Below are 18,035 nucleotides of genomic sequence, written 5' to 3'. Positions count from 1 at the left end.
TATTTGTTAAGAACTTACTATGTGCCAAGCACTGTTTTAAGCACTGGGGTAGATACAAGGTAATCAGGCTGTCCCACATGGGGCTCACAGTCTTAATTCCCATTATATAGATGAGGTAACTGAGGCACAGACAAGTTAAACGGTTTGCTCAAGGTCAAGCTTACCTTGTCTACCAGCAGACAACTGGTGGAGCCGGGATAAGATCCCATGTCCTCTGACTCCCAAGCCTTTGCTCTTTCCACTAAGCCATGCTGCATCTCCTCCATGGCTTTATTCAACTTTTCTGCAAGTGGCTGGAATTTCCCAGCTGCTCAACTAACCATGATTATGAATTCCACCCGGAGGGTGAAGTGCTTGCCTTTGTTGTTTGATGGAGCTTCTCACCAGGTCCGGGGGGAATCTGCTGTCCATGGCCTAGAAGCAGCAGTACAGTGGCAATAGCAATAAAAGGTTTCTGCTGTGTACATAGTTCGGATGTATTGAAAAGTCAATGGGAAGATGATGGGGCAAAGCAGAGAAGGGTGTTCACAGGCTCTCTACCAATTCTCCAAGAATGACCTCTTTGGGACAAGGACTTTGGGTGATTGATAATGTCCCAGACCGTGGGAAATGTGGCCTGGCCCTAGTAATTCATCTCTCCATGAGCCTAATATTAATCCGGATTGATTTTGAATTGTTTACTACCAACCTTTTGGTGCTGCTCCCACATTAGCTCTACTGCATCAATCAAGAGGTTGGGCTAGACCAGGTCTTCCCATCTTTCTATGGCATAAACAGCGTAAGATGAACACTTAGATCGAAGGGGACTTAGAAAATTTGATAGCTTCTCCCCATTTCATAGCCCATCATTTTAACCTGTAAGGACACTAAACTTAGTTTGGAGAAATGTTCACCTAACATAGTCATTTTCTATAGTGAGACAGTGTTTTGTGAAAGTAGCTTGGGGCGATTTTCATTGAGTTGCACAATGCTGGGAAAATCTTGGGTAGATGGATTGGAAATAGAAAAGTTAATTTTCTCTGGAAATCCAACTGGTCACACTGTGTTCTATTATTCCATCCCCTAGTTTAAGTTCTTGTGGGCAGTGAAGATATCTACCAACTCTGTTAGCCTGTATTCTCCCAAGTTCTTAGTACAGAACTCTGCACACAGTAAGCGATCAATGAATACGACTGATTGACCGAATGATTGGTGTAGGGTTCAACAGTGATTATAATGGTAAACAGTGATTATAATGGTCCAGATCCACCTCCTGATGGCTAATGGTTTTACCTTTTCTTCTGTTGTCATACATAGGCCAGGATCAGGTAATATGATCTGAAACTGAGGTCCGGGACACATCACTATGGCTGGCAACACCACAGGACAGCCCCTATCCTCCTTCTTCCTCATTGGCATTCCTGGGCTGGAAAAGTTTCACCCCTGGCTCAGCATCCCTGTCTTCCTCTTGTACAGCCTGTCATTGTTGGGGAACTGCCTCATGATCCTCATCATCAGGATGGAGTCAAGCCTCCACCAGCCTATGTACTTCTTCCTCTGTATGCTGGCTCTCAATGACTTGGCTCTCTCCTCTTCCCCAGCTCCCAAGATGCTCAGCATCTTCTGGCTGGATGACCATGACATTGGTTTTGATACCTGCCTGGTCCAGCTGTACTTCATTCACACCTTTTCCATCATTGAGTCGGCCCTCCTAGTGGCCATGGCCTTTGACCGTTATGTGGCCATCTGCCAACCACTGCACTACACCACCATTTTGACTAACAAGGTGGTGGTATTGATGGGGTTGGTGGCATCTGTCCGGGCAGCCATCATGGTGTTCCCATGTATTGTCCTTCTCAGGCATCTGACCTTCTGCACCCACAATGTTATCCACCACGTGTACTGTGAGCACATGGCTGTGGTGAAGCTGGCCTGCTCCAAAGCAATCATCAACCGGATCTATGGCATCAGTATAGCTCTTTTTGTAGTGGCACTAGGTGTGGGTCTCATCACCATGACCTATGTCTGGATCCTTCAGGCTGTTTTCCGGCTCTCCTCAAACAAAGCCCGGTCCAAAGCATTGAGAACTTGTGCTGCCCATGTCTGTGCCTTCCTAACAATTTATGTGCCTGCCCTTTTCAGCTTCCTGACCCACCGCATTAGCACAAAGGTGTCGCCATCCATCCACATCATCGTTGCCAGCATCTACGTCCTGGTGCCCCCTGCAGTGAACCCTCTGGTCTATGGGGCCAAGACAAAGCAGATCCGGGACCGGGTGATTTTTGTCTTTTTTTCTAACAAGGTGACAGTCTCCAAACAGTAGATCTCGGTCTTTGTTTCTCCAGGGCACCCAGCATTGCTTGTCTCCAAACACTGTAACTAAACATGCATGCATATGTATGCATGGGTAGATATTGGTAAGGGCTTCATGTTTATATTGAGCCTCACCTGTACATTGCTACTTGTGAATTGTTCAGGTTTTACTGACACTTTTGTGGGGGTTGTATGGTCAGAGATGCTGCCTCTCTGGTTATTACTCAGGGCTGAATCTAATGAAGAAGGGACAAATTCAGGATGAAGAGTGCAAGTCAGGAAGGGCAGAAATTCCATGGGAACCAGGGACTGCGGAAGCTGGGTTTGCAGGAGAAGGTGAGGATATTTTCCTGATGAATTTGTACTAGTGAAGGGACAAGCTTTCATCAATGTAGGAGAAATTGATTTTGACCTGGCTGATGTGGAACCTTTCTGCAAAGGCCTGGGACCAGCCTGTTAAAAACAAAATAGTTGACCAAATGGCAGAGGGAAGGCCATTTGCACCCTCACAGCCTCCAGACCAGTCAATCATTATTCACCACAGTTGCAGTTATGAACATCAGCAATTAATCAATCAGTGGTAATGATTAAGCACTACTGTGTGCAGAACACTGAAGTAAGAGCTTGGGTGAATACAACAGAGTTGGTAATCACATTCCCTGCCCCCAAGGAGCTTACAGTCTACAGGGGGGTGACAGACACTAAAATTCATTAGGCATAGCTAGGTTGAAAAAAGGATGGGGCATAGAAGAAAGACCAGGACTTCCCCCTCCCATTCTGCTTCCTGTGGCTGCCTCCCAGGTCACACTGCGGCACATTGTCTCTGCCTGATCTGAGCACCCTGACAACCTCTCCAAGCCTCACAGTCCCCTAAATCCTCCTTCCCATACTCCTACTCATTCCTCCCTATTTTCCCACCCCTGAACTGAGAGGCTGGAACAGCTGCAGGAGGAGGCTGCAATGTGGGTCTCAGTTCTCCGTCTACTGTCTCTTCGGACTTTGCCTTCACTCTCCAGAGATCCCACCCCACAGCAGGCAGCTGGGCAGATCGTTGGACTTCTTTCACTACCATTCCTCACTGATTTCCACTGGGCTGGTTTCATTTCTTTTAGGCCCTGGACTGCTCACGATAGGCAGGCAGTTAGTTACCCCTTCTGCCATGCCTATGCTATACCTCTCTTACCCTCCCTGTTTTCTCTTTTCCCTCTCCCTCTCCTCATTTCCCATTTCCCTTATCTGGCTCCTACCCTTAACCCCCAAACTTGAGGTAGAGACCATTCCCATAACCAAACCATGTCTTAAGATAGTGGTAATTCTGGGTCTAGCCTGTACCCAGGAAGATAGATCCCACCGGGAGCATCCCTATATCATCCTGGGGGTGAGGGGGTGGAGCAGAGAGTTTCAGCTTTCCTGGGATGCAGGTGAGGGGCATAAGCTAAGGGAGTGAGAGGGCAGATGATGACTTGTTTCCTGCAAGCTCCAGGATGCAGATAGTGGTGTACGGGTGGATGGTGCTGGTTCTGGGACATGGGTGGGAGTGATGGTGGGGGCACATGTCATGCAGAAAGTTTGGGTTGCTGCTGCTTCTGCTGCTGAGTTGATATCCCTGCCCTCTCTACTCAGAGATCAGACCCTGTTTCCAGCTCTCCTTCACCCACTTCTCCCACTTCATGAGAACCAGTGTGGCATAGTGGCTAGAGCACAGGAGTGGGAGTCAGAAGGTCATGGGTTCTCATTCCAGTTCCACCACTTGTCTGCTGTGTGACCTCAGGCAAGTCATTACACTTTGCTGTGCCTCAGTTGCCTCATCTGTAAAATGGAGATTGTGTCTGTGAGCCCTACTTAGGACAGGGACTGTGTCCAACCCTATTTGTTTGTTTCCACCCCAGTGCTTAGTAGAGTGTTTGGCATGTAGTCAGTGCTTAAAAACTACCATAATTACTATTATTATTCTTCCCTGCCCCAGACAATCTGTAGTTAAGCAGAAGGTGGAGCTTGACCCAACCCTTCCCCGTGGTCCCAATGGCTCCCCAGCTGTCAGCCCCATGGTGGTGGGGACCTGCACTCCAACCCCCTGTTCAACCCTGTTACCTCGCCTTCCTTCACCCAGCATTCGAGCCCTGTGACCCGGCCACATGGAGCCAGCAAACAAAGGATGGCAGGTCCCATCCACCTCACCGAAGGTATGAACTGTAATGGCAGCCAGTACTGACTGACTGTGGGAATAGACTGATGACCCAGCAGCCATCAAAGCCCATGGAGGATTTGCACCATGAGAATCTGGGGGAATATGTCAGTGGTCAAAGAAATAAAAGCCCAAATTTGTAGTCAACATGTGCTCTGTAATTTATTTATATAATGTCTCCCTCTCTAGACTGTAAGCTGGTTGTGAGCAGGGAATGTATCTGTTATATTGTACTCTCCCAAGCACTTAGTAGAGGGCTCTGAACACAGTTAGTGCTCAATAAATGCGATTAACTGGCTGACTGACTGACTGACAGTAACTGGGCCTGTATAAATATGCTCTCACCTCCTGGGAGAGAGTGGGAATAAAGGCTTTTGGACTGTAGTGAGCTGCTGGTTGAGGTGTTTTCTATGCTACACTCCTCATGGAAGTCAAAACAGAGCTTTGAGAAAAATGATCAGGGTAGTAGAGAGAAATGTGGCCAGTAGTGGGGAGAGACAGGAGACAGGGAGATCAGTGAGGAGGCTGATGCTGTAGTCAAACCCGAAGAAGCAGCATGTCTTAGTGGAAAGAGCACAGGCTTGAGAGTCAGAGATCATGGATTCTACTCCCAGCCCCACTACTTGTCAGCTGTGTGACTTTGGGCAAGTCAGTTAATTTCTCTGTGCCTCAGTTACCTCATCTGTAAAAGGGGGATTAAGACTGTAAGCCCCACGTGGGACAACTTGATTACCTTGTATCTACCCCAGAGCATAGAACAGTGTTTGGCACATAGTAAGTGCTTAACAAATACCATCATTATCATCATCATCATCATCATCATCAAACCAGGATAGGATAAGTTCCTGGACAAAAATAATGGCAGATTGGGTAATAATAATAATAATAATAATAATAATAATAATAATAATAATAATAATAATAATGGCATTTAATATGGGTAATGGGTAGAAAGGAAAGGGTGGGATTCTAGAAAAGTTGGGGAAGAAGAATCAAAAGGAATTGTTAACCAACTAAATGGCAGGAGCGGGAAGGGGTGAGGGATCAAAAGAAAGGGAGGAGTTAAGGATAAAGCCAAGATTACATTTTGAGGAATGGGGAAGATGAGAAAGTTAGGTTTTGATGAGAAAGTTAGGTAGGAAAGAGGATTCTAAAACTTCTGCTACAACTGATTGATTGATTGATGATGGTGGACTGTACACTGGAAATCCTCTTGCTAAATTCCTCAAAGGGCTCACTTTTTCAGGTTTCTACCTCTTGAAACAGTCATAAATTTTCCCCAACTCAAATATTCTATTTATCAGCATCTTGAGACTCTCAGCTTTTCTCACTCCTATAGGATAAATTCATTCAATCATATTTATTAAGTGCTTACTGTGTGCAGAACACTGTACCGTTTGAAAAAGTACAATACAAAAGTGAACAGTGACAATCCCTGCCCACAAAATGAGCTCACAGTCTAGACAGGTGGAGAGACATCAGTACAAGCAGATTTCAATGCAAATACATAAAATGACAGATATATACATAAGCACTGTGGCGCTGTGTGGGGAAAGAGCAAAGGGAGCAAGTCAGGACAACACAGAAGGGAGTGGAAGATGAGGAAAAGTGGGGCTGGTAAGGCCTCTTGGGTGAGATGTGCCTTTAATAAAGCTTTGAAGAGGGGGAGAGTAATTGTCTGGCAGATTTGTGGAGGGAGGGCATTCCAGGCCAGAGGCAGGATGTGGGTCAGGGGTTGGCAGCAAGACAGGTGAGATCGAGGCACAGTGAGAAGGTCAGCACCAGAGGAGCAAAGTATGTGGGCTGGGTTGTAGAAGGAGAGAAGCAAGATGAGGTAGGAGAGGACAAGGTGATGGAGAGCTTTAAAGCCAATGTGGCCTAGTGAATAGAGCATGGGCCTGAAGACTCAGAAGACCCAGAAGACTCTGGGTTCTAATCCTGCCTCTGCCACTTGTCTGCTGTGTCCCCTTGGGCAGGTCATTTAACTTCACTGTGCCTCGGTCACCTCATCTGTAAAATGGGATTAATAATAAAAATGATGGCATTTCTTGACCACTTTGTGCAAAGCACTACTGTGAGCCCTATTTAGGATATGGACTGTATCCAACTTGATTAGCTTATATCTAACCCAGCACTTAGGACAGTGACTGGCACATAGTAAGCACTTAACGAATACCATTTAAAAAAAGGAATGTTTCCCAAGATTACTCAGGGAAATTACTACCATCATCTCATGATTTAACTTCCAGTCTCTTTCTGGAATAAAGTGGGGTTCTGCTAACAAACTCTTTGCAGTGGGCAGTAAATCAGTTTTTTGAATCATAATCAGCCCCACAGATGGGTAATTCTAATATAGGAAGGTGACTGTGGCAGCCCAGCAGGCTGAATCCATAGAAATCAGGAGGAAAGTACCAGCAGCTTCTATAATAGAGAAACAGCTCACTCCATAGGGAGGCCTAGTGGAAAGCACACGGGCCTGGGATCCAAAAGGACATGGCTTCTAATCCCAGCTCTGCCACTTGTCTGCTCTGTGATCCTGGACAAGTGCCAGAACTTATCTGTGCCTCAGTTACCTCAGCTGTAAAACTGGATTGTCTGTGAGTCCCACGTAGGATACGGATTGTGTCCATATCTCGTATCTACCCTCATGCTTAGTACAGTGCCTGGCACACAGTACAGTGTTTAGTACAGTGCCTGGCAATTAACATGCCATTAAAATACCATGAAAAAAAAATCCTGCCAGAAGGAAAGCTCTTTCTCAAGGGATGTCAATCTCTCTCCTGGTGATATGAGCTGGAGTTTAGCCAATCACAGAGGCTAGACGGGAAATAAAGGCCTGGAAAAAAGGTAAGAAACCCTGGAGCCAGGAGGAGAGGGAATTCCTTCCAGGCTCTGGAGGAGAATACCACTAGGAAATGGAAGGTTGTGAGGAAGCCTGAAGATCAACAGGTGACCTTCCAGGGAAGGACAACAAAAAAGCTCATTGTGGGCAGGGATCATGTCTACCAACTCTGTTATATTGTACTCTCCCAAGTGCTTAGTATAGTGCTCTGCACATATAAGTGTTCAATAAGTATGACTGACTGAGTGACCTGATGATAGTGTGTCCATAGAGGTGCCCCTGAGGAAATTTTAGCAGGGGATGGGGAGCCAATAACCCTTGCTTTAATTATTATTATTATTATTATTATTGTACTTGTTAAGCTCTTACTACGTGCCAAGTACTGTTCTAAGACCTGGGGGAGATACAAGTTAATCAGGTTACACACAGTCCCTGTCCCACCTGAGACTCACAGTCTTAGTCCCGCTGAGGCCCAGAGAAGTTCTGTGACTTGCCCAAGGTCACACAGCTGACACGTGGTGAAGCCAGGATTAGACGTCAGGTCCTTCTGACTCCCAGGCCCTTGCTCTATCCACTAAGACACATAGGAACAAGTAGTAGATGTTACTCCTAGATCCACTCTACGATGTTGTTTTTACCAACTAACTATTCTCCTCTCCACTGGTGCTTCACAGTGCCGTGGATGGCGCAAGTGCAATTCATTCATTCATTCATTCAGTTGTATTTATTGAGTGCCTACTGCGTACAGAGCACTATACTAAGCACTTGGGAAGTACAAATCAGCAACATATAGAGATGGTCCCTACCCAACAATGGGCTCAAAGTCTAGAGGAGGGAGACAGACAACAAAAGAAAACAAGTAGACAGGTGTCAGTACCATTAGCTAGTGCAGTTGAAACCTTCAAGAGGATAGTGGTTATCTGTTCAAAACTAAAGGTTGTGCTGGAGTGAGCTGGAGTGCTGGAGTGTAGGTAGAACCTGCAAATTCAGACGCTCGTTATCCCAGGGAAAGGTTACAGTAAGCCCTTCGGGAACAGGACTGGACTGCCTGAAGAACAGATGCTTCCTGAGGCTTTAGGGCATTCCAAGTCCAGGAGTCACAGAATGGAAGCAGCAAACTTCAGGGACAATCTCGAAGTGCACTAGTGTGGGGCCCCAAGAGAGTCCCTATCTTGGCTGTAAATTACCCCTAAATTGGTATTAGAAACTGGTCATTTGAACTCAAAAACTGATTGAAAATGCCACAGTGCCCAGAACTCGTAATTTAAAAGAAAGGAAACATGTATTTTCATAAAGCTAAAGGAAAGTAATTCAAGCAATAACATCTAAACTAAATTACTATCAAAAAACCTGCATCAGATAACCAGGTTGAATCAGTTCAAAAGAGCAGAAAACCAAATCTAGCATCAAAACGGAAGCCTCTTTCTCATTCTAAAAGGCTACATGAGCAAGAGACTGCTTCATAAACCTTCCAATTATGTCCATTTCTGGGCTTCTGCTGGGTCTTTATATTTTCATCTGCGTATTTCTCCTTCCACATACCTTCCCACAGTTCTTCCAAAGTGAACATCCTTGGCAGGTGACCGTGTCCCTAATGGCATGCTTCCCTTCCTGAGATTTTTTACACCTTCACCTGCCCTGTGCCTCCTGTATGAACTCTTAAACTGGGGTTCGTTCATCCCTAGTGACATGATCAGGAATCCTTCCTCTTCTTAGGTTTTATTCCCTTTGGAGACAAGTGATGATCACTTACAGCCCTTTAGACTCTCAGCTCCTTGTATACTTGTACTTACCCAAATGCAAAGTACAGTCCTGCACACAGTAAGTACTCAATAAATACCACTGATTAATTAATTGATTGATGCACATAAGTGCTCCCCAGAGTGGGTGATTGATTCATTGGTCTGGAGGCTGTGAGTAGGTGCAAATGGACTTCCCTCTGCCATTTGGACATCTGCTTTGTTTTTAATGGGCTGGTCCCAGGGTCTAGCAGAAAAGTTCCACATCAGCCTGGTCAAAATCACTTCCTCCCAGAGTGATGGAAAGTTGTCCTTTCACTTGTGCAAATTCATCAGGGAAATATCCTCACCCGCTATTGCAAACCAAGCTCTTTCAGTCCCTGGTTGCCATGGAGCTTGTGGCTTTTCTTTCCCCACACTCTGCAACCTGAATTTGCCCCTTCTTCATTAGATTCAGCCTGAGCAAAACCAGGGATGCAGCAGCCCTGAAAATACAACCTTCACGAAGATATCAGTAAAACCTGAATGGAACATTAAAACAGTTCACAAGTAGCAATGCACAGGTGAGGGTCAGTATATGCATGAAGACCTTACCAATATCTATCCATGTAAAAATATGCATGCATGTTTAGTTATAGTGTTTGGAATCAAGAAATGCCGGGAGCCCTGGAAAAACAAGCCTGAGATCTACTTTTTGGAGACTGTCTGCTTGTTAGAAAAAAAGATGAAAATCACCCGGTCCCGAATCAGCTTTGTCTTGGCCCCGTAGACCAGAGGGTTCACAGCAGGGGGCACCAGGAGGTAGATGCTGGCAAAGATGATGTGGATGGATGGGGACACCTTCTTGCCAATGCGGTGGGTCAGGAAGCTGAAGAGGGCAGGCACATAAGATATTAGGATGGCACAGACATGGGCGGCACAAGTTCCCAATGCCTTGGTCCGGGCTTTGTTGGAGGAGAGTCGGAACACGGCCTGGAGGATCTTAACATAGGACACGGTGATGAGCCCCACGTCAAGCATCACTACCGAAAAAGCCACACAGATGCCATAGATCTGGTTGATGACTGCATTGGAGCAGGCCAGCTTCACCACAGCCATGTTCTCACAGTATGTGTGGTGAATAATGTTCTTGTTGCAGAAGGTCAGACGCTTGATAAGGACAATACATGGGAACACCATGATGGCTGCCCGGAAAGACGACACCAACCCCATCAGTACCACCACCTTGTTAGTCAAAATGGTGGTGTAGCGCAGCGGTTGGCAGATGGCCACATAACGGTCAAAGGCCATGGCCACTAGGAGGGCTGACTCAATGATGGAGAAGGTGTGAATGAAGTACAGCTGGACCAGGCAGGTGTCAAAGCCAGTGTCATGGTCATCCAGCCAGAAGATGCTGAGCATCTTGGGAGCTGGGGAAGAGGAGAGAGCCAAGTCGTTGAGAGCCAGCATACAGAGGAAGAAGTACATGGGCTGGTGGAGGCTTGACTCCAACCTGATGATGAGGATGATGAGGAAGTTCCCCAGCAACGACAGGCTGTACAAGAGGAAGACAGGGATGCTGAGCCAGGGGTGAAACTTTTCCAGCCCAGGAATCCCAATGAGGAAAAAGGAGGAAAGGGGCTGTCCTGTGATGTTGTTGGCCATGTAATGTCTCCTTGACCTCAGCTTCAGAACAGACAACTGGATCCTACCCTGTGTAAGGCAACAGAAGAAAAGGTAAAGGCATTAGCCATTAGGAGATAGATCTGGACCATTTTAAATACTGTTTAGCCCTACATCAGTCAATCAACCAATCACATTTATTAATTGCATAATGGGTGCAGAGTCCTGCACTAAGAGCTTGGAAGAATATAACAGAGTTGGTAGACATATTCCCTGCCCACAGGTCTTTAGCCAGGGGCTGGAATAACAGAATGGGGTCAGTGGGATTTCCAGAGAAAATCAGCTTTCCCATCTCTGTTCTGGTACATCCAAACTATATTCACAGCAAAAGACTTTTATGGCTGCAGTCACTGTACTGCTGCCTCTGGGCAGTGGCTAGCAGATTCAGCCCAGACCTGTTAGGGAGCACCATCTAACAACAACCAAAGGCACACACTTCACTAAGAGGGTGAAATTCATGCCCATATGAAGTTGAGCAAGTTGAAAATTCCAGCCATTTGCAGAAAAAATGCTTGAAGTCTTGGGTGAGTGATCCATGGATAGGTTTTTAGAGGGAAAGTTTGAAATACATAGGGGAAATGTTAGGGCTCTTGAGTGATCTGTCAGTACCCTTGAGGACTGAGGAGAGATCTGGACCATTTTAAATACTGTTTAGCCCTACATCAGTCAATCAACCAATCACATTTATTAATTGCATAATGGGTGCAGAGTCCTGCACTACGAGCTTGGGAGAATATAATATAACAGAGTTGGTAGACATATTCCCTGCCCACCTAACATTTGCTGCTTAACAAGTCATATGCAGTCAGAGTTGATAAAGGACAGATGAAACACAGCTTTCCTTGGCATCTCCAGGGCTAGACTCTTAGATTTCCCTGCTATTGGAAAGATAGCGACTGATGGGATAAATAGTCAAGACTACCAGGCTTCTGATACCCTGGGAATGGTTCCAGACAGTTACTGGAAAACTCAAAAATACTTGACACCTGTTTCCAATGTTCTGCACTCTCACTTGCTCCTCTGGCATTCTGATTAATTTGCTGATTCTGTAAATTATTCCCTTTAATCCCTTCCCTCGTGCAGGCTCTTGGCCCTCAAATCCAGTCCTAAGGTTCACAGAGATGACTGGACAGAGCAGATCACATAGAGAAGCAGAGAAGCAGTGTGGCTCAGTGGAAAGAGCCTGGGCTTGGGAGTCAGAGGTCCTGGGTTCTAATCCCTGCTCTGCCACTTGTTAGTTGTGTGGCTTTGGGCAAGTCACTTCACTTCTCTGTGCCTCAGTTACCTCATCTGTAAAATGGGGGTTAAGACTGTGAGCTTTATGTGAGACAACCTGATTACTTGTATCCCCCCCAGCACTTAGAACAGCGCTTGGCACATAGTAAGCACTTACCAAATGCCATCATTATTGTTCACTGCTTAAAACAGTGTTTAGCACATAGTAAGTGCTTAATAAATACCATTATTATTTCTTTGTTATTATCCCATCCTCTCACACCTTTTTAAAACACTTGCCACTTCCCTTATTCCGTCCAGGACTGCAATCTCCAACTCCTTGCTTATTCTCCAACGGTGCCTTCCCCTTTAAAATGCTCATGCATCCCCTATCCGAAATAATCCCTCCCTTGTCCCTATGGCACCCTGCAGTTGTCACCCCATCTCCCTCCTAGTATTCCTTTCCAAACTCCTCTAGCAAGTTTCTCAGACCTGCTGCCTCCACTTTCTCTCCTTCAATGCTCTAAATGATACCCTGTAATATGACTTCTGTATCCTCCACTCCACAGAAACAGCCTTCTCTAAAGTCACCAGTGACCTCCTTCTTGTCACATCCATCGGTCCCTACCCCATCCTAATCCTCTTAGATCTCTCAGCTGCTTTCAGCATTATGGCCCACCCTCTTCAACGGGAAACACTATCTAATCTTGGCCTCACTGAGAGTGTACTATCTCGGATTTCGCTATCTCCCTGATCCCTCCCTCATTCTCTTTTACCGGTTCATGCTCTGCCTCCGGCTCCCTTACCGTAGGGATCCCTCAAAGCTCAGTTCTGGGTCCCCTTCTATTCTCCATTTTCACCCACCCCCTTGGAGAACTAATTCACTCTCATGGCTTCAACTATCATCTTTATGGAGATGATTCCCCAATCTATCTGTCCAGCCCAAACGTCTCTCCTTCTATACATTCTCACATTTCCTACTGGCTTCAGAACATCTCTACTTTTATGGTTATGATGATAGTATTTGTTGTCCCTCAGATGCCTAAAACTTGACATGTCCAAAACAAAACTCTTCATCTTCCAGCCCCAACCATCCCCTTGCCAGGGTTTCCCATCAGTGTAGCCAAGACCACAATCCTCCCTCTCTCACAAAGCCATAACCTTGGCATCATCCTCAACTCATCTCTCTCATTCAACACAAATATTCAGTATATGACCAAATTGCTTCTGCCTTCACTGTATCTCTAAAATCCACCTCTGGCTCTCCATGCAACCTGCTACTATGCTAATCTAAGCACTACTCCTTGACCACTACATCATCCTCCCAGCTAACTCCTCTGCCTCTAGTCTCTTCCCACTCCATGCTATCTTTCACTTTACTGTCAGTATCATTTTTATAAAAAATAATTCTGCACATATCATTCCACTACTCTAAACCTCCAATTGTTAATTATGCAACTCTGCCTCAAAACACAAATTCCACACCGTTGGACTTAAAGCATTCAGTAAGCTCTCCCCTTTCTCCTTAGCTTCCCCCAGATCTCAATGCAACCCAGCACACACCCTTCACTTTACCAGTTACCACACTGTGCACTGTACCTGGATCTCCTCTGTCTCACCACTTTCCCGAGGTTCACACCTTCCATTCTGGCTGGAACACCTTCCCTCTTCATACTCACCAGATCATTCCTCTCCCCATCTTTAAAGTGCTACTAAAATCACATCTCCTCTCAGAATCTTCCTCTGACTGGCCTCTCATCTCTCTACCCTAGTTGTCCTCCTCAACATGGATCATTTATACACTTTGTTCTGTGCTCCTTAAACATTTTTTTACTCACCACCAGCCCTACAACTCATATGCACGTAACCTTATACTATGCCATTTCTTGAGGACAGAGATTGTGTCTACTCACTCTATTGTCTTGTATTCTCCAAAGCACTCTGCACTATGTGCTCTGTACATAGTAAATGCTCACTAAATAGCTGGTGCGAAGGATCTTTATAATGTAGGCAGCTGCTTTGAGACCAACGCTTCCAGGGCTCTGGCCAGGTCTCTCATCCCACAGGGCACTCACAGAGAAGTGCTTAGCCCTGGGGAGGGGTAGACGAGGGGCAATGGAGACGGGGCCAATCAATAACAGGTGTGCGTCCCCTGGGGAATTTCACCACCCTCATAACTGATCTCTGGGCCAGGCTGGTGTTTCTTATGGTCGCCTCATCCATCCCCTCCCTTCAACAACTTGCAGCGCAACAAGCCAAACCAGATGAGAGTATCCTGTAGAAGATCCCACAAGGAGACTCCACAACGTCCCTCGGTAACATGGTCCCAGTCAAGCAGCCCCCTCCCGCTGAAATCCCTCCTGCTGCAGTTGTCCTGACTGGTAATGGAGCAGAATTGGCAGCCTGGTGGCAACTTTTTCTGTGTATTGGCCCTTTGCAGAATCATCAGATACTGTCCCCCTTAAGCTGCCTCACTCAACCACCTGGACCCTGAGCCACACAGTGGGGCTATCGACTGGCTTTCGACCAGTGATCTGGTCGATGGGAGCTGTTGTTTCCCTGAAGGAGCCAGCGAGGTAGTTAGGTGCTGCTCAGTTGGGCACTGTCAGATCTTTGTTCAATGTTCCTTGTTAAATGTCTGAATACAGGCTCCTTTCTAGAGATCACTGGGTAGGCTGCTGGGCAAATGATCATTGCAAAGAACCCCACAGGTGTCTATGAGGTGGGCAGGGGGACTGAAGTGGGGGTGGATGAGAAGGAAGGTAATGGAATGGAGAAGGAACAGACTCTCTGAACTTTGAACTCTGTCAAGACCATGTGACAATGAGCTCCCTGAGACTGGGCATCATGTTTCTATGTTGACATTGAATTCAAATAGGTGGCTGAAAGATATGATATTGCAGGGTACATATGTGATATCTATCTCAGGTGATGGATGTAATTGCACAGGTGTTTTAGGTGATATTGCAGATCATTATTGTGATATCACAGGGACATGTGTGATACTGCAGATTATGAATGTAATAACACAGGGGCTGTATTTAAGATTGCAGGTGACCACTGTATATCCCAGGGGATGTGTGTCATATTGCAAGCGCTTAGTACAATGCTCTTCACACAGTAAGTGCTCAATAAACATGATTGAATATTGCGGGTGATTTCTGGGTAACACAGACGTGGTATTTGATAGGTGAACATTGTGGTATTTCAGATGGTCATTGTGATATTACAGGTGATATACATGATATCCCCCTCACAGGGTCACATCTGGAGAGTTTCTAGTACTCTACCAGCCTCAACTATGGGAGGGAGAATCAAGTAGAGGCATATTCATTCCATTCCTAGCTTGGGCTGTGCTAGTGAATGGAAGGCAATCTACTACAAGTCAAAACTCACCTGTGCTGGGCAGCAGCAGCATGGGAGAGAGTTGAGGGCAGAGGCTCAAGTTTACTGCATGGAGGAAAGCAATGGTAAACCACTTCCAAATTTTTACCAAGAAACTCTATGGTTATAGTACCAGAATGATTGCAGATGGAGGTGGGTGCTCTTTCATTCACCCCACACATCCAATTCATCACCAAACCCTGCTGGTCTCACCCTCACAGCATCACCAATATCCGCTCTTTCCTCTCCATCCAAACCCCTACCAAGTTAGTACAATCACTCATCATATCCTGACTGGATTACTACATCAGCATCCTTTCTGATCTTCCAACCTCCTGTTTCTCCCTACTTTAGTCTATACTTCACTCTGCTGCCTGGATTATCTCTCTACAGAAATGCTCTGGGCATGTCACCCCCCCCCCCCTCCTCAAAAGCCTATCAACATCTTATGAAGGAAAAGCTCCATACTACTGGCTTCAAAGCTCTCCATCACCTTGCCCCCTCCTACCTCACCTCCCTTCTCTCCTTCTCCAGCCCAGCCCACACATGCCTCTCCTCTGGTGCTAACCTCCTCACTATGCCTCGTTCTCACCTGTCCCACCGTCAACCCCTGGTCCATATCCTACCTACCGTCGCCATGCAAAGGAAGATGCTGGATTCCAGCCCCACGAAGACGTGAATAGCATTAATCTGAAAGAAGCATTCTGAGAGGCTGATGGTGGGGGCATTTAACCAAAGCATGGCCAGGATCCTGGGCATGATGGTGGTGCTCAGATCCATGTCCATTAGGGCCAGGACAGCCAGGAAATAGAACATTGGCTGGCACAGAGCCGTTTCTTGCCAGATGGTGAGGAAGCTCATTGCATTGGCCAAGAGGGCTGAGAGGTAGAGCAGGGCCAGGGGCAGGGAGAGCCAGTGCTGCCAGCTGTGAATGCCTGGGAAACCCATTTGGATGAACTCAGTTACCTGGAGGATGGAGCCATTGGTGGTGCTGGTGGACATAAACATCCTTTTGGCATGCACAGGCTGCTGGCAGGAAGTGCCTGAAGTTACTATCCTTCTATTACCCAACACTTCTACTTCCCTTCTATCAGGGGCCCCATTCTGATTTTTGGAACAATAAATGCTCACACGCCTCTCTATCTTTCTGATTTTCTTGTGTATCTGGAAGATGTTAAATCAAATTTCCTTGTCCCCAAAATGACACACTGTTGGGGAAATTCAGGTTTTCCCAGATATTGGGGTGAGTGGCAAGCCAAACCTGTAAAGAAACAAGGTAAGAGGCAATGGAAGATGCTGTGCCCTCTTGCCAGCCAATTAGTGGGTGAGATATGTCTACTGTTTGAAAGATACAGATCAGAGTTTATTCTGGCAGGAGATGGTTATGTGACTCCCTTCCTGGATTATCTGGAAAAAATAGGAAAAAAAGCAACTTTTAGTACAACTTCAAATGCAAAAATAAATAATTAAATCTTGAATTTGGTACTATAAATCATAGCTCCTTTCCAATTATAATCAGAAATCATGGGGGCAGTGGTGGATTCTGTGTAAAGCCACATTACTGTTGACCAGCCAACTCTGCAGCTCTGGTTTAGTTCAGTCCACTGTGACCCTCCTTCCAAATTACTTCCCTCCTCTGAAGGGGAGGAATCAGCTTTCTTCTCACTTCCCAATGCCGTTTTCACACAGTTCCACTTCCCCCATCCCTCTCGTTCCCTGTCTTTGAAGCCCATATCATCTGCCTTTACAACCCACTTCAGATACTAGACTCAATCATCTACCACCCACCAGGACCAACCTCCAGACATTTGAACCATTTTGATCATTTTCTCATGTTCCTAATCCTCCTAATCCTAATCCTAATCCGTCTGTCCTAATCCTCCTCGACCTCTCAGCTGGCTTTGACACTGTGGACCACCCCCTTCTCCTCAACACGCTATCTGACATTGGCTTCACAGACTCCGTCCTCTCCTGGTTCTCCTCTTACCTCTCCGGTCATTCATCCTCAGTCTCTTTTGCTGGCTCCTCCTCCCCCTCTCATCCTCTTACTGTGGGGGTTCCCCAAGGTTCAGCGCTTGGTCCCCTTCTGTTCTCAATCTACACGCACTCCCTTGGTGACCTCATTCGCTCCCACGGCTTCAACTATCATCTCTACGCTGATGACACCCACATCTACATCTCTGCCCCTGCTCTCTCCCCCTCTCTCCAGGCTCGCATCTCCTCCTGCCTTCAGGGCATCTCCATCTGGATGTCTGCCCGCCACCTAAAGCTCAACATGTCCAAGACTGAACTCCTTGTCTTCCCTCCCAAACCTTGCCCTCCCCCTGACTTTCCCATCTCTGTTGATGGCACTACCATCCTTCCCATCTCACAAGCCCGCAACCTTGGTGTCATCCTCGACTCCACTCTCTCATTCACCCCTCACATCCAAGCCGTCACCAAAACCTGCCGGTCTCCGCTCCGTAACATTGCCAAGATCCGCCCTTTCCTCTCCATCCATACTGCTACCCTGCTCATTCAAGCTCTCATTATATCCCATCTGGACTACTGCATCAGCCTTCTCTCTGATCTCCCATCCTCGTGTCTCTCCCCACTTCAATCCATACTTCATGCTGCTGCCCGGATTATCTTTGTCCAGAAACGCTCTGGGCATATTACTCCCCTCCTCAAAAATCTCCAGTGGCTACCAATCAATCTGCACATCAGGCAGAAACTC

The 18,035-nt window shown here is 46.5% G+C and overlaps 2 protein-coding genes and 1 non-coding gene across 3 annotated transcripts; 2 read left to right on the top strand and 1 right to left on the bottom strand.

Annotated features, from left to right (window-relative positions):
• Window positions 1-1,345: 1,345 nt before the first annotated feature.
• On the top strand, window positions 1,346-2,302 carry LOC119942642 (olfactory receptor 52K1-like). The gene has a single exon (XM_038763524.1). It carries the CDS (start codon window positions 1,346-1,348, stop codon window positions 2,300-2,302), a length of 957 nt encoding a protein of 318 aa, XP_038619452.1.
• A 7,443-nt stretch (window positions 2,303-9,745) lies between these two features.
• Window positions 9,746-16,327, bottom strand: LOC119942631 (olfactory receptor 52J3-like). The gene is made up of 2 exons (XM_038763512.1): window positions 15,946-16,327; window positions 9,746-10,353 (listed from the first exon to the last, which is right to left on the bottom strand). The coding sequence occupies exons 1-2, from the start codon at window positions 16,325-16,327 to the stop codon at window positions 9,746-9,748; spliced, it is 990 nt and encodes a 329-aa protein (XP_038619440.1).
• On the top strand, window positions 15,185-15,321 carry LOC119924448. Its single transcript, XR_005449161.1, has one exon. It is a non-coding gene; the product is annotated as a small nucleolar RNA SNORA7 (small nucleolar RNA).
• Window positions 16,328-18,035: the final 1,708 nt, after the last annotated feature.

The sequence above is a fragment of the Tachyglossus aculeatus genome, chromosome 2, assembly GCF_015852505.1.
Source record: "Tachyglossus aculeatus isolate mTacAcu1 chromosome 2, mTacAcu1.pri, whole genome shotgun sequence".
Lineage (NCBI taxonomy): Eukaryota > Metazoa > Chordata > Mammalia > Monotremata > Tachyglossidae > Tachyglossus > Tachyglossus aculeatus.
Note: the sequence above shows the minus strand (reverse complement) of the source record. Positions and strands in the feature narration are given on the sequence as shown.

Coding starts and splice junctions, on each gene's coding strand:
- LOC119942642 (XM_038763524.1), top strand. CDS start 1,346: ATGGCTGGCAACACCACAGGACAGCCCCTATCCTCCTTCTTCCTCATT.
- LOC119942631 (XM_038763512.1), bottom strand. CDS start 16,327: ATGTTTATGTCCACCAGCACCACCAATGGCTCCATCCTCCAGGTAACT. Junction 10,354..15,945: donor CCTTTGCATGGCGACGGTAG/GTAGGATATGGA, acceptor CAGCCCTCCTAG/TGGCCATGGCCTTTGACCGT.